The 16,865-nt window shown below is 36.8% G+C and overlaps 1 protein-coding gene across 5 annotated transcripts in view; it reads left to right on the top strand.

The window, feature by feature from the left end:
- Positions 1-141: 141 nt before the first annotated feature.
- Hmg20a (high mobility group 20A) overlaps positions 142-16,865 on the top strand; it is a 72,781-nt gene continuing 56,057 nt past the window's right edge. For 2 of the 5 annotated variants that reach the window (XM_010626177.2, XM_010626175.3), the window contains exons 1-2: positions 599-744; positions 4,797-4,917. In XM_010626177.2, the coding sequence (XP_010624479.1) occupies positions 4,910-4,917 (8 nt within the window). In that variant the 5' untranslated portion in view covers positions 599-744; positions 4,797-4,909. The other 3 variants (XM_010626191.3, XM_010626199.3, XM_010626182.3) reach the window with 3 other exon arrangements.

The raw sequence follows: 16,865 nt of genomic DNA, 5'->3' as shown, positions 1-16,865 counted from the left end.
CCGCGCGCCCTCACCCGCTCTTAAGGGGCGAGCACGCGCGCGCACCGCCCTCTCCCAGTGCTCACTTCAACTTCGGGGGCGGAGTCGCTTTGAGGCCCCGCCTTCCAGCGGTCCAACAGGCGGAAGAAGAGATGTAGAGGGCGCCTGATTGGCTGGGAGGCGGGCCCAAAACGAAGGGGCCGAACGATCAAGACCTTAGGGCCATGTGAAGGGAAAATTTTGTCCTATTAAACACCAGAGGAAAAGAAGTTTCGGCCCATTTGAATATCGGGTGTCCTTGTGGCAGGCAATCGCCGAATACTAAGTAGGTACTTTCAAGGACTCCGGTAGAGTATTTAGTAATTAGCAAGTTAAAGCCTACTCTCTGCGGGCCTTAGCCATAAAACAGAAAACTACATATCCTAGGAGGATCCGCGGCATACGTCATCGCGTAGTACTCCGCCGTACCGGAACAAAATAATCCCTTCGTTTTTCTGAAGGTATTGGGAATAATATTTCACTTTTCTCCTCACCGGAGCTACTTTAAATGTTACGGAGATAAGAGAAGTTACCTGTCTGGAGTTGCTAAGTTATCTGGGTAAGGAAAAAGAAAATATATCAGAATAAAGTACTGCGGAGGGATTTCTATGGCACTGTGAGACGTCGATTGCGGCGACCGGCGGAGACTGAGAGGGGCTGAGGGGACTGTGCTCTGTCCAGAGCCTCGCATTAGGCCCCGGCTTCGGGTGCCCTTGTTGTCTGCAGGTCAGTAGGCTGTGCGGGCTTGGGGGTGACCACCATCGAGGTGTCCTTTGCCCTCTGAATGAAGATCACCCCTCTTTTACTGTTGTTACTGGTTCATCTCTAATAGAGGCCGACTGAATGGGGGCGCCTCACTTCCGGTTGGGGGAGGGGAGGATGGATCCTGGAGGAGGGGGAACAGAACTCACTTCCTGTGGGGCAGGATAGTGGTTTGGGGGTGTCCAGACCACTTCCCGTGCTGGGGAGGGCCTGGAAAGGTGATGCTGGGTTCCCTCGCCAAAGAAGGCGTCTCATAGTTTGGGAGTATTTTCGTGTCAGAAGTGAGGTTATTCCACCAAGCTGTTATTATCAACCTGCAGACTGAATTGTGTATTTGGTTTCCACGTGTGAGGTGGAAAATTTCTTCCCCAACAAAATTTTCCCGTTGCTTCCTTCAAAGAATGCAAAACTCCTTGTTACAATTCACTGCAAAGGAGCATACTTTCTTGTATGATTCACGAATTGCCTACCCTTGCTCTTTTATGTAAGTCGACCTTGATGGAGCTAGTAGTGTTGTCTGCCTTAACATGCAGCAAGAACTCTAGCTTCTGTATTAATAAAGGACATGGCCTTTTGCCTAAAGTACTGAACATTCACATAAATTAGAGCAAATATGCGAAGTACTCGGATTTTGTGTTGCCTTAACTGATGATATCATCCTACATTCTTAGGCCTTTGGATTTGATACTACAGGTTTGCCCTGAGAACAACTTCCTCAGCCTTAAAAATTCTTTCATGGGGCTGACATGTAGCGTTTGTGAAGGTTGTATTTTAGTACATCGACTCCCTTTGTGGTTGAGTTAAATTTGGCAATGATTTTTAAAGATGCTATTTATTAGCTGTGGTTTTAATGCATGGCACAAGGGTCATGAGTTCAGCTCATTTTAAGTAAGGGCAAAATGGTTCACAAAGGACAAAAGATGATTAAGAGAATTACTTCCAGTATTCTCTTTTATAAGAAACGATATGTGAGTTGGTAATAAGCACTTAATAATTTTGAGTCCTTGTCATTGGTCAAGTAACACAATATTTGTATGTATGTATACTGAAGAATCAGTCTTTTTGAAGCTTTGTGAAATGTCAACAATTTCAGGATGTCTGACATGAACCTAGAACTGCAATGTCTTTCAAAAGTTCTTTAAATAATATTTTTCTTGAGATTCTTATTTAATTCTAGCCTCAGAATTTTCAATTTTAATTTTAGTTCTTTTAAAAAGCTACTTGGTTTAGAGTTTATTAGAAAATGTTTCAAACTATGAAAATAAAATATTTTAACCTTAAAGCCTGTTTTTTTAGAAATAATTCTGATGGGCTGAGGATGTAGCTCAGTGATAAGAGTACGTACCTAGTAATATATAAGGCCCTGGATTCCATCCCCAATACAACAGGGGAAAAATCACCCTGAGACCCTAAAAGCAATTATCTTTTAGAAGACCACCAAATTGCAGCAGCAGTTGACTGAAAAGACAAGACAAAATAATGTCGATGTTGTCTGCAGCAGAGAGTTAGGGGCATGTGAACTGCCCTACATATGTATTCACTGTCTTCTATATTAATGTAATATGGAATAAAATACGATGTTGATACTCTGACAAATTAAACTAGTTTAGGAATTGTTTAAGTATGAAATGATTGTAGAACTTAAAAAATAGAGAAAACTATATTAAAATATTGATTGAGATGCAATAGTATTGCTTTTTGGAAAGCAAAGAATTTATTAAATTGCTACTCGTGATAGTCCATGAAGAAATGCAGTATAATAGAAATAAAAATTGCTGAAGCTGAAAGGCTTGAGCAGCTTGAAGAATTGTCTGTTGAGAAGAAAGCACTATATAAAGTGCTTATCTGGGAGAAGACATTTTGTGATAGGTGACAGTTATTCATTGGTTCCATCAAAGAAGAAATATTGTGGAAGCTTCTGAAGAATAAGTCTGTGGATACTGTTCATTCTTTTTTAGTGTTTCTGTGAGGAGGCTGCTGTCTTCCAAAGGTTTTTTGAGGGGTTTTTTTACCCGCTTAATGCCCTTTTGTTACATTTTTCTTATTCATGTTCTAACAGGAATATCATGTCACAATTAGAAAAATAAAACTTTTGCCATTATACTGTTATTTCTTTGAGCTAATGATTTGAGATTTTTCATTCCATTACTTTCAACTGTAATAAAGTACCTATTTTTTAAGTCATTTGTTAGGTAACCATTTTCTTTTTCAAAAGCATTCACTGAATGCCCTGCTCATAGCTTGAATTGTTGGAACAATAGGTCAAAATTGTGGATACTATCTCATTGAAATTTGATTGATTATCCACAGAGGTGCTATGCTTTGTGCCCTTTCATTCTTTTCTTTACCTTGCTTTGTAAAGTGCTTATATTTTAAAACGTACTGCTTTTTTTGTTTCTTGTTTTGATAGTGGTGGTGATTTATTTTTGCCATGGAGTTGAGGATCCTAACAGTTTAAATGTTTTTTAAATTTAGTACTGTACTGTTTTTATAACTACTTGCAACAGTATTCAATAGTTGGGCATAGTGATGCATGTCTGTAATCCCAGCGCTGCCTTTAATCCCAGCACTTAGGAGTCTGAAACAGGAAGATCACCAAGAGTTCCAGGCTCCATAGAGCGTTCAAGGCCAGCCTGAACTACATAGCGAAACCCTGTCTCAAACACACACAAAAACAAAAATCAACAAAAATATATTAAAATAAGAATTCCCCTTACATCTTTTCATAATTTCCAAAAAAATTGAGTTCCTATTACGTGACAGCCACTTTCTAGGGACCTCAGATACATAAAAATAGGCAAATATCTGCATTTTCTTGGTGTTTACTTCATAGTTTATAAATCAAAACTGGACTTTTGTTCCACTGGTATTCCTAAAGAGGATCAATGTTATGATTGTTGTTCAAACCAGATCAGCATGCAGCCCTAATTTCATCTCTTGGTCTTGATTTCTAACCTATTCTAAACACATGAATGTTTCAATCTAATGTTCTTCAGACCATATAAACCTCTATATTAAGAATCTGGCCCCTTTCATTGTGATATTATCATTCTAGCTTTCTTTACATTGTATGAACAAGTAAGAGTGAACAGTAGTGGACTAAACAAGTAACCAAACAGACCTATATTCAAAACTGGCCTTTACATTTTACTAGTTTGATAACCCTGAGCCTCAGTTGCCCTAAAACTAAATGGGATGGTTTGGTGGAACAAGGATGTTAGACGTAAATCACTAGCACAGTCCTGGTGCTAGGGGCTTAATTAATGCTCTCATTTTACCTTTAGTCTTGCTTTGGTTATTCTGGTTGTTGGGATTTGCCCACTTGTTCATTTTAAGTCTTACATATTCCCAAATCATAATACATAGTGATTGGCTATTGAGATTCTGCCTTGTCCCACATCAGCATGCTCATTAAGTCATCAGGATTTTTATTTTTTGTTTCTTTTGAAAAGGAAAAATCACTAATTTCCATGATTACTTTAGAAAATATATATAAAAGTGTCAAGGAAAACAATCACCAAATGATAAGAATTGTTACAGGAAGACTTTTAACTCATTTTCTTAAATCTATTTAAATTCTAAGTCCCTGTACTCTATGACCCTACTCAAGAACCTTCATGCTAACCCTATGTTTCATTGCCCATCCATACATTCCAAACTGAATGATGTCTGGAAAATTATGTAACTATACCTTGACTCTGCGTTTGTTCATATTATCTTCTGCCTGAAATACTTTATTCCTAGAAATTCCTGTCTATGAAATGGTGCCTTTCTCGAGTATCATCTTCAAGAAATATTTTCTGTCATTAGTCATCTTTCTGTTCCCCCAAACCATATATTCTGTCCATTGATTCTTCAGAGCATTTTGTTTCACTCTTAACTGCATTTAATATTCAGTGCTTTTGTTATTTTTGTTTACATGTAGAGTTTGTGTTCTCCCATAGAAAGCTGCAGACTATATCCTATTCTTTTCTGGGTCTGCTATCATACCTGAAACAATTTTGTTCACATTGTAGGCATTTAGTAAATATGTGTGGAGTTGAACTGGTACCTGGGCCATGATGAATCTGATAAATAACTTTTATCAAGCATAGTGGCCAGGATATAAAGACACTCAAATGCCTGAAGAATGAAAGAGTACATAAGTTGTCATTGTCTCGTTTTTGAGGTTTGTAAGGTGTTACTATTGTTGCTTACACCTATATTGAGCATCTGTGATATGATTGTACTGTGAAAACTGATACCTTCCCTCAATTTAATTGGAAAGAAATAAATTATAACTAACGTGTGTAGACTCAGTACTTGCAGATGTTACAGTAGGGGTGGGATGGGGAGTTCAGTACAGAGTTTTTTCATTGTGGAAGATATTTTGTGCTGTCTGAAGTCAGAAACCAAATAGATTTTGACATGAAATATTTAGATTCTTATACAAGTGTATTTGTACTCCTACATGTATATCCAAGAGAATTGAACATATTACCATGTAACTTGAATGCAAATGTTTGTAGCAACATTATTTTGTTATGGCCAAATAATAGAACTCAAATGTCCATCAGTTGATAAAAGTAAAAGCAAAATGTAATATAGCGATGCAATAGAATATTATTCAGCAATCAGAAGGAATAAAGTAGTAATACATGCTGTAACATGGATGAACATTTAATCAATAACACTAAAATTAAAGAAACCAGAAATAATAGAACACATATGACATGTGATCAAACTATAAAGTGAATGTTTAAAAATTTATTATAAAGGCACATTGCCAATAACCCCCCTCAGAATATGTGTTTATGTGGTGTGGTCAAAAATATGGTGAATGCTACTGTCCAACAGAAAGGCAGGCAGAACATTGTGATATACCTTCATCCACCTTATTCACTGGATCTGGCACCTTTTCACTTCTAACTCTTAACCAGAGTCAAAATGACTGAAAGGTAAATGTTTTGAAGCATATCAGGACATCAAGGCAGCCACAAGAATGCAATCAAAGTCAAGAAAAAGAACTTGCAGAGCTGCTTCAGAAAGTGGCAAGAACTGTGAAATAAGAGTATCCAAGTAAAGGGAGTATTTTGAGGGAGGCTTAATGGCAGTGTGTCTTTTACTGTATTAAATTTTTCTTTAAACATTAACTATATTTTTCAATCATAACTCATATTAAATGTTTCCATTTATATGAGATTCTAAGAACAAGCCTAAAAATAGAACATACATAAGTGGATGGGTGTGGGAAGTGACTGCTAATGGATATGGGATTTCTTTTTGGATGTGATCAAAAGTTCTAGAATCACATAATGGTGGTAGTTGCACAACCTTGTATATTAAAATACTGAACTGAATTGTTTGCTAACATTTTCTGAATCACGAGACTTAGTCATGGAAAATGAAGAATTTTCAGTGGGGCTAGAACAGAGAATCAAGAGATGTAAAAGCAAGGAAGAGATTGTTCTTTGGCTCCTAGAGGGAAACAGAAATAGCTAAGTGTAGGGCTAGAGGTATGCTAGGGATCAGGTGAGGATAGCTTGTGGCTGTCCTTTGTCTTTTTTCCTTTTTTCAGTACTGGGAATCCAACTCAGGACCTTGCGCTTGCCAGATCTTTCCTTTGTCTTAATGAAGTAGGCAGCAAGGTGCAGTTAATGTATAAGGGAGAAAAACATTCTAGGCTCTTGAGACAAGTGTCCAGTTTATTCCTGGTTAGGCCATGGCTATGGTATGCAAGACTCTTCAGTTTTTATATGAGTTTAGACAATGAAAGTATAGGGTAAGTTTGCCCATAATCAACATGAAGTTAGTAGAGAAAATGAGAGTACAGAAACTAGACAAAGATACTAAAATTTGATTCTAAAACTATCCCCTGAAACAGATTGATCTTAATGGGGAGAAACAAGGGGTGGCAATTTGGAAAGTCAGTACCGGTTAGGTATTCATTTGAAGAAATACTTTAAGTGCCTTTTATGTGCTAGGTACTATTAAATAGAACTATAGCAATTTTAAAATTTGAATGTTCTTAGAATAAAGTCATGAATAGGATTATTAGTTTTGATTACAATTATTAATTTTTATACTTCTCTCTATTTTGATTGATGAATGCATAAATGCACACAAGTATTACAAATAAAATCTGGGAGCCGTACGCATAACTGTAATCCCAGCATTCAGGAGGCTGAGGCAGGAGGATCACTGTGAATTTGAGACCAGCCTGGGCTACATAGTGAGTTCTAGGTCAGTCTCAATTACATAGTGAGACCCTGTCTCAAAAAAACAAAACAAAACAAAAACCAAATAAAAGCTGGGGCTTCCAGGAATATCCATAAAATGTCCATATTCCTCACCCTCTGTCTAAAAAACAAAACAAAACAAAAACCAAATAAAAGCTGGGGCTTCCAGGAATATCCATAAAATGTCCATATTCCTCACAGGTTGAACTTTTTTTCAACAACCAAGATTTTCCCCCTTTTAGAGTAGTTAGTCACTTTACTGTTTTTTTTGGTTTTGGTTTTGGTTTTTTGAGACTGGGTGTCACTATGTAGTTGAGACTGACCTGGAACTTGCTATGTAGTCCAGGCTGGTCTCGAAGTCACAGTGATCCTCCTGCCTCAGCCTCCTGAGTGCTGGGATTAGAGGCATGTACCACCATGCCTGGCCGTTTGTTTGTTTGTTTTTTGTTTTTGTTTTTACTTTACTGTTAATTATAATGAATAATGAATGATTCCATGCTATACTGTTAACTCAAGCTAAAAAAAAAAAAAATTACGGCATTAGGATAGTTTCAAAAACACTGGAAATTCATTTCACTTGAAACTTGCTAATTAAATGACATATCAAAGACAAAAATCCCAAAATGCAAAATACAGTTCTTTGCATTTGGGACTTAAACTTGCAGCGATCTTCCTGCTAGGATTATTAATTTTAAGAGTATGGTGATATTACCATTTTCAATACAATAGGTATATTTTTCTAACGAGTTTTAATAAATTTTGATGCCACTAGCAATGTTTATGAATATGTTTTCACAACACTTAACAGCAAACTGCTCTGGCTAATTGAATAGGTATAAATTATTCTTACTTTTGGTTCTTGCTCTTTTTTCTTTTCTTTCTTTCTTTATTTGTTTTTTGAGATGGGATCTTGTTACTCACTACATTGCCCAGACCAGGCTTGAACTTCTGGTTCTCCTGTCTCAGCCTCCCAGAGTGGTACAGTTATAGGTGTACATCATCATAGTTCCTGCTTTTGGTATGTTTTCATACCATGGAACTGGTATCTCTTGAACATGAAAGATTTCAGAGCCTTTGTATTTGTTTTCCCATCTGAAATGACTTCTTAAAAAATATGGGTTTCCAAGGACCCTAGAAATCAGACCATCCTCTAATTTCAATCCACTCATAATTCCAATTCCTATTTAATTAACATTTATTTAGTATTATGCTAGATACATGTTATCTTACTTATAACCAGGCATTTTGCATATGAGAAAACTGAAGCTTAAGAAAAATTAGGTCACTTGCTGGAAGTCACTTAGCCAGCAAGTGGATAAAGGATTTCAGTTCAAATCTTGTCAAACCAGTGATTATTCTCATAGTTTATAATCCTCTAGTATTAGTTGTCACTACTAAAATTTACTAGGGGAACATTGGTACAGCCTGGTAGGAGGGGGAAAAAAATTACTAGGAGAATGAAAACTGGAAAAGGAATAGAACTTGGACAGGTAGGCACTGACCTACTATGCACATAGGTGAAGTTAACTAAGATATTATGGGAGTTTTGTTCCCCCCACACTCTTGTTGCCCACTGACAAACACACTGGGAAGACTCCCGTACATACAGAAAAGGACCTTGGTAGCTTCCTTCAAGGTTTTCTCTATTTCTCCCTGGTAATCAGGTATATCCTGCCCACAAATCTATGATAGGAGTCACAGGGACAGAGTAAGGAAGGCAGTGGTAGATAAACTGCCTTTGGTTATATACACCAAGATTTCTCTGACTGTAGAAAGAACAAATAAATAGCTTGGACCTTAGTGCCACAAAGTAACCTTTGTAAACAATTATCTTCAAGTATCTGGTAACAAGATATTTATAAGGGGATATATATAAGGTCTATTCATGCACCACGTAATGACATTTCAGTCAACTAAAGATTACACGTACAGTGATATATACCATATAGCCTAGGAGTATAGTAGGCTATACCATCTAGTTTGTGTAAGAAAACATCATGTTCATATAGCACCAAAATCACCTAAAGACACGTTTTTCAGAACATACCTATTATTAAGCAGCACAGGACAGCAAGCTAGATATTCAAAGCATGGAACGTATTAATGAGAAGAGAGATTTCTTCATTTTATCCAAGCAGCATATACTTACAAAACATTTCATATCAGGAATATAAAGCAAAAGATGTCATGTTCCAATTCTAGCTTTAGTCAGTAAAAGTCATTGCCCAAGATCACATACCAAGTAAGTGACAGAATGGGCACTGAAACAAGACTCCTGCTTCCTGGCCCGTTTTACTAAATTGAACTAAATGAAAACAATAACTTCTGTGATGGTTTTGTAATTTCTATGTATATTTTATAATTTAATAATCTTTTTAAAAAGATCATTTTTCTGTGTACCTTAAAAAAGCAGTAATAAAGGTTCATATACCACATTACTAAATGCTTAGTGATGGGTTAGAATGGCAAGTGATTCTGAAAATCATGTTGAACTGTGGTGTCCCCAATAGACTATCCATTACCTACACATAATAATATTGTATCCATATCCCTGATTGCATTGTTGAGGATGGGTACACAGATCTTTGAAAACTATCATGGAAATGTTTTCTCTTAATGATATTGACTTATGTGTTTGTATTTAAGTATAGAATTTTTAATAAGTCCAGGTGTCTTCATCTCTTCCTTTTTAAGTGATCTAATGCCCCTGCTTCACAAAAAGTAGTGTCCAGCTATTGTATGTTTTCCTCTCTCAGTCTCTGAATTCATTTCTCTCCTCTCACATTTTCACTTCCTTCCTTTGCTCCACAGCTTTAATTCCTATTCTTTTGGCAGAGGCTTCATTTTTGTTGCTGGTGGTGTCACAATTTCTACAATTTGTTTGGGAAACAGTCTAGCTGGTCTAGCAGCAGTATAAAATATTCATACTCTTGAGCCAGTTATTGCACTTACAGGACTTTATTCTGAAAAATATGTAAAGGCACAAAAGTTAAATGCACTGACAGCTACACTATCTAAAAAATTGAAGCTTTGTAAATATCTAACAATGTAATAGTGTTTAAGCAGATTATTACCTAACTACTCAGTGAGCTAATAGACATTCACTTCTCGTAATAGCTTCTTTTAAAATACTTTGAAGTTATTATAAGAATGATTTTACAGAAATGAAAAGAGGAAAAATAAACAGAAAAGCAAAGTAGAAAAATTGATGTGATTGGTGTTATTATACAGGCAATATTGAGTATGCATTAAGCAATGATGCTCTAGAGTGAAATCCTAACTACATCACTTGCTGGTATGTGATCTTGGAAACAGAGAATACTATCAATGTTAAATTAATAAATCATTGTAGGGCCAGGGATTTAGCTCAGTGGTACCACCACCTGCCTCGCAAGCATAAGGTTCCAAGTTCGATCCCTGGTACCCCCCCAAAAAAATGATTGCAAAGTACTTGATACATAGAGATTAAGTATTTAGTTATCAGACATCTTGCTGACATATCCTATTTAATCTTCAGAGACTCACTATGAGATAATGTTATTTTTCATTTTACATAAGAAAATTGAAACTTGAGGTTTAAATAACTAGGTTAAAAAAAACTTGTCAAAGTTACCAGAAATTTTCTGCTAGAAACAGAAATCATTAGTCTTAATGGGGATGAAGGAACAAAAATTGAAGTTAGAGATTCCCAGGTAACAAGGATTTAAGGGGCCAAGATCCTAGAGAGAAGAGCAGCCTTAAGAAACCGTTTTTCAAGCCAGGGATTTAGCTCAGTGGTTCTGCCACCTGTTTCCATAAGCGCAAGTGTCCAAGTTCAATTCCCAGTACAAAAAAAGAAGAGAAAGAGGAAGAAGAGAAGGAAGAAGAAGGCAAGAAAAAAAAAGAAACCATTTTCTTTCCTTTTTTTTTTTTGTACCAGGGATCAAACTCAGGACTTTGTGCTTGCAAGGCAGTCATCATGGTGCCACTGAGCTAAATCCCTGACCCAAGAAACCATTTTTCTACATTTATTTTACCCTCATGTTATTTGCTGCACAGGGTCCGAAACTATAAGAAAATTAATTTGTTTTGTATTAAGTCAGTAATTTTAAATAATTTGTTAGAGCAGCAATACAAAACTGTAACAGGGACATGGGGAAATGATAAAAAAAAAACTAATGTACATGCTATTATTGGAAGAGAGAAAATTAAGAGCACACATTTGTAACAAATTGATAATAAAAATACACATCCAAAACTGTGAATCAGTTAAATCTATTCTCAGTAGGAAATTTATACCCTTAAATGCATATATTAGTAAAGAGAAGTCAGAAATCGATGATCCAAATAGGTAACTCAAGTTAGGAAAAGAACAGCAAATTAAAACCAAAGTAAGTAGAAGAAATGAAATAATAAAATACAAATGTTGAAATAACTCCAGTCTGGCCAGTTGTGGTGGTGCACACCTGTGATCCCAGCAGTCAGGGAGGCCAAGGCAGGAGGATCGCTGTAAATTCAAGACCAGCCTGGACTACATAGTAAGTTCCATGTCAGTCTCAACTACATAGTGAAACCCTGTCTCAAACCTCCCCCAACCACCAAAAAAAACAAAGAAATAACTCCAGTCTCATTCTATCTCTTCTGTAGAGTATAACTTGTTTTATGAGATCATCAAAGCCTTGATGCCAAAACCTGACAATGGTGTTCTGTTTTTTTATTTGTTTTTTGGTACCGGGGATTGAACTCCGGCCCTTGTACTTGGAAGGGAGGCCGCAGAACCACTGAGCCAAATCCCCAGCCCTGACAGTGGTGTTTTAAGAGAACATAGCCAGTCTCTTTTGTAAACCTAAATACAATACTTGAGAATATAGGAATCCAAAAGAAACTGTAGACAACTTATTAGAATTAATAAATGAATTTAGTAAGATTACTTGATATATGGACACTATATAAAGTTAATTGTATATTTAGATATGACCAACAGAAAACCAGAAAATGAGATTTATAAAACAATACTATTTACAGTAGAATTTTCTTATATCTATTTTATGGAACTTTGTTGTCCATCTCTTTTTTTTTTTTTTTTTTTTTTTTTTTTTTTTTTTTTTTTTTTTTTTTTTTTTTTTTTTTTTTTTTTTTTTTTTTTTTTTTTTTTTTTTCAAATACTGGGGATCGAACTCAGGACCTTGCTCTTGTGATGCAGGTGGTGGAACCACTGAGCTAAATCCCTAGCCCTACAATAGAATTTTCAAAGTCAAGCTTAAGGGTTAAGGCTTTAGTCAGTGGTAGAACATTTGCCAAGTATGTACAAAGCCTTGAGTTCAATCATCTATACCTCCCCCCATCAAAAGTCAAATGTAAGCCTTCTACAAGTCTTTTACTCAGAAAAGTATAAAGCATAGAGAGGGAATAAGGCCTAATAAAGGTCACTTCTCCCCATACTGATCTGTTGATTAAATGGAATCCTAACAAAATCTTAGGTAATTTGCATATACATGATGGAAAGAGGGATTAACAAATTGATCCTAAAATTCACATGGACATGTAAAAGACTGAGGAAAATCAAGACAACCAAGTATAAAGATGGTGCACTCTCAACAGAATTTATTGTAAAGCTACAATAATCACATGTAGTATTAGCACAAGGATAGATCTATAGAACAGAATTGGGAGTCCAGAAACACTTGTTTGTTTTTATGACAGCAGTAGTATATGTATACAGTACAACAAGAAAAGGATGGAGTTTTCAAATCATGTGTTAGGTCGTGGAGGGGTAGGAGAGTGAAGTTTGACCCCTACCTCACAGTATAAACAAAAATCCCTTCCAGTTGGATTGTAGATATAAATGTGAAAGTTGAAACAAAAATTTAGGGGAAAACTGGAAAACATCTTCATGATCTTAGAGAAGATGAAGATCCAAGAAAGAAGACTGATAAACCAAACTTTATTGAAATTAGACACTTTTGTTCACCAAAAGATACTATTATGAGGATGAAAAGACAAGTGAGAGTACATACTTATAATTTCTGGTACCAACAAAGGACTTGAACTCTTAATAATAGGAATAAAAGGCAGACTTCCAGAAGGGACAACGTACTATGAGTATTCTTGCCTTTTAATGAGCATACATATAGATTTCTGTAGGAACAGTGAAGTTAAAGATATCTGTAACTGCCAGACCATATAGCCAAATTGAATAGGCACACCACGAAAGAAACTCTCCAAAGGCTTCTAATAGATGTTGCACATTGGGGCATATCTGTAATCTTAGCTGCTTAAGAGGCTGAGGCAGCAGATCACAAGTTGCAGGCCAGGCTGGGAAACTTAAGGAGGCTATGTCTCAAAAACAAAACCAAACAAACGAAAAGTATGTAATACCATATGGACTAGAGGTTTAGCTTAATGATAGAGCACTTGCCTAGCTTGCACCAGGCCCTACATTCAATTCCCAATACCAAAAACAAAGCCCCCCCCAATAATCATTTGTATCAAATAAACGCATATTTAAACCATACTGAGGTAATGCTACATATCCACTGGAATGGCTAAAATTTAGAAAGACTGGCTATTAAGTACTGATGGTGTGGAGCAATAGTAAGAACTAATGCTTTTGGTAAGTACATAAAGGATTATAACATTTTTTGAAATCAGTTTAACTGTGTGGTCTAGCACAGTGGCAAACATGCCACAGTGGGCTATTTGTATCATTGAAAGCTCTAAAAGGTTCACCATCGTTGGTCCAGCAGTTACAGATATTATCTCTAATTTCACCGTTTCTGGGTATACCACCCAACAGAAATCTATATGTATGTTCACTAAAAGGCAGAAATATTTGTACCATTTTTGATAGTCTTATTTGTCTATCAAAGTAGAATGGGTTAACAAACTTTGTAACCACATGATTATCAAGTATACTGATCAAAAGAACCAAGATACATCTTGGATATAAAATAAGCAAAACAAATCTATAGGATTAAGACTTATGCTGGGCTGGTGAATATGAGAGGGAAAAGGGGGGACTTCTGTTTATCCTGATGTGGCTGTAGGTGATACATTGTATAGACTGTACTTAGACTTTTAATAATATTTTTTATATTTTTACTTAAACCTCCCACTCTGCAAATGTGTAGACAGTTATTTTTCTATACATCCCCATACACACAAACCACTCCCATCAGAAGATAGATTACTAGTAATTTCTATGTTGTCAATAAACATGGGTAGCTCTCAGCAACATCTGAGTCTTCTTCCTCCTCTCCTTGGATTGAACCCAGGGCCTTCACACTGAGCTACTTCTCCAGTGCCCCTCACCCTTTGTTTTACTTTGAGATGGGATCTTGCCAAGTCCCTGAATTGCCCAGACTGGGCTTGAATTTGGCAATCTTATTTTAGCTCCAACAGTACTGGGATTACAGATGTATGCTACCACACCCAGCTTTTTTTCTCCTTGAAATACTTTGACACCACTCACTCCTAGTTCTCTGCCTACCTCTGTTCGGATGTTCTAAGTGTCCTTTGCAACCTATTTATCTTCCTTGGAGGGGGCAGTGGAAAATTTATTATTTCACAAAAACTGGAAAAGGCTCTATAGCTAAGCATCCAGTGGGGAAAGATCTCACCACTGGGGCCTGATGTTACAGGGCTAAGTACCCAGGATCCAACTGTAGCAGATGGCCACTTCATTCCCTGCTCTGTAGTTGGCTATAGAAGTGCTTGATACCCACTGTGTCACCCTTTGGCCCCAAAGTCTAAAGGCTGGAGTTTGAGCCAAGGGTCCTGACCTCACTGCCTTGAATGTTATTTGCTTTTTCCCTTCTGAGGGCTCTGTATGCTTCTCATTTTAGATGTAAAGTAACCATGTTTTCTGTTTATTTGTTCACTGCTTGTCTCTTCTACCACAGTGCAGGTTCTGTGGAGTTCTGTTGAGTTCCACAGTATACAACCCTTCTTTTCTTAATCTGCCATCTCTCCCTAGGTTATGCCTTATGTTTATGATTTGAAATACTACCTGTAATACTTGCTGACTCCTAAACTCCTTTCTCTACCCCAACTTCTCCCGTGTATGAATTCCAGCTTGATATTTTGTCTTCAGGTCATCTTAAAATGAACCTATCTTGAACTTTTGCTTTTTTCCTTGATTCTAGCATCTCAGTCTATGAATTTCTCAATTAGAAATCTTGGGGACATCACACTCACGCAGCCCCATGCATACCACTGTAAGATTCTGTTGCTTCTGTCCATTCTCCTTCCTACCCCTTCACAGTCATTGCTCTACCTAAGCCCCCACCATGCTATGGTGGAGCATTTCAGTAGCTTCCTAGGTGGTCCTTCTGGCTCTGTTCCTACCCATTCTTACATACCCATTCTTTACAAAGAAGTTAGAAGGATCCTTTAGCAAGCATTAATAGCATATCATGTCCCACCTTAAAATTCCTCAGAGGTTTGCTCTTAAACTGTAAGGAGAATCCAAATCTTTAATTTAGCTCCCCATCTGCAGGACTTGGTTCTTGACTCTTTGCTAGTCTTCTCCCCTGCTCATTTTTCTCCAGCCTGCTTCCTGCAGAACACAAATCCCTCCTCACCTCAGGGCCTAATGAGCTTTTTCCTCAGCATGGAATGCAACTCCTGAGCATGCTGCTCTCAGTTTATGTATTGCTTCTTCAGAGAGCCCCCAAACCCCATCTAAATGACATCTCCTACTGTTGTTCCATAGCTTTCTGTTCTTTTCCTTCATTGAATTTCCATGGTTTTAGTTTGTTTATTTGTATATTTACTTAATGTGTTTCACTTCAAACTAATTTTCATGAGGGGAGAGACTCTTCACTGTTGTACTGCTGGTATATCCTGTACCTGTAACATGTTTAGGAAAAATGTGGTAAATGAGAAAATACGTCATTTGCCTTAGGTAATGTAGAGTAAGAACCATCTCATAGATGTGTGCTGTACCCTAGAGCTTAGAAGGATTGCTTATTTCCTTGGTCCTTTTCAAAATTGCTGTCTTAAGAAAGGCACTGAATAATCATTATGAGGCCTGAAGACAGTTTTAATAATTAGCCAATCTTAGTACTGCCTAAAAATGGTGGTGTGGGCAGATTTTATCCCCCACAGAGGGATACATGTACCCACCTTTCTTGGATCGGAGCTTTTTACATCTAAAGTCAAGAGTTTTTAGGAGCAGTGTTGAGAGATTTATCTTTTCTAGAATCTAATTATTTTTTAAAAACATTAGGGCCCTACAAAGGAAAGGTGATCTACTTGGATTTGCTTGCTGCTGAGATTGCCATTATTGTTTGTGTAAAGATTATTAGCTGTTTTGGTGGTATATATATATTTTTTTATATATATTTATATGTATACGTCATAATGCTATCATAGTAACTCTATAACATCTTTTAATCAGAATAAGGCAAAAATTGCCACATTTCACAACATGAATGTCTTCATATACGCTTTGTAGGGTACACAGGTCTATAGTTAGTTGATATTATATTCTGAATTTTCTTAGATACATTGTATTTGCTTTCTTCATCTTAGACCTAGCTTTTGATATTACTGTTTTTAAAGCTGATTTCAGTAAAGTGAGATGCTTAATTGTATGTGAGGTAGAAAATTATATATCTAACAGTTTTAATCAACTTTCAGTCTGCTAGCGTTTTCTAAAACCCATGAAAAGGGCCCAGGATTTAGCTCAGTGGTTCCTCTGCCTGCTTCGCAAATGCAAGGAGCAGAGTTCTATCCCCGGTACCAAAAAAAAAAAACAAAACAAAACATGAAAAGCTAAGCTTGGTACTGCATGCCTGTAATCCCAGCTACTCAGCGAGCTGAGGCAGGAAGACCACAACAAGTTTGAGAGCAGCCTGGGCAACTTAGAAAGACCAATTCGTAAAA

Source organism: Fukomys damarensis, unplaced genomic scaffold (assembly GCF_012274545.1).
Source record: "Fukomys damarensis isolate Sample0158 unplaced genomic scaffold, DMR_v1.0_HiC HiC_scaffold_25, whole genome shotgun sequence".
Taxonomy (NCBI): domain Eukaryota; kingdom Metazoa; phylum Chordata; class Mammalia; order Rodentia; family Bathyergidae; genus Fukomys; species Fukomys damarensis.
The sequence above is the reverse complement of the archived record's forward strand: the minus strand, read 5'-3'. Positions and strand labels throughout refer to the sequence as shown.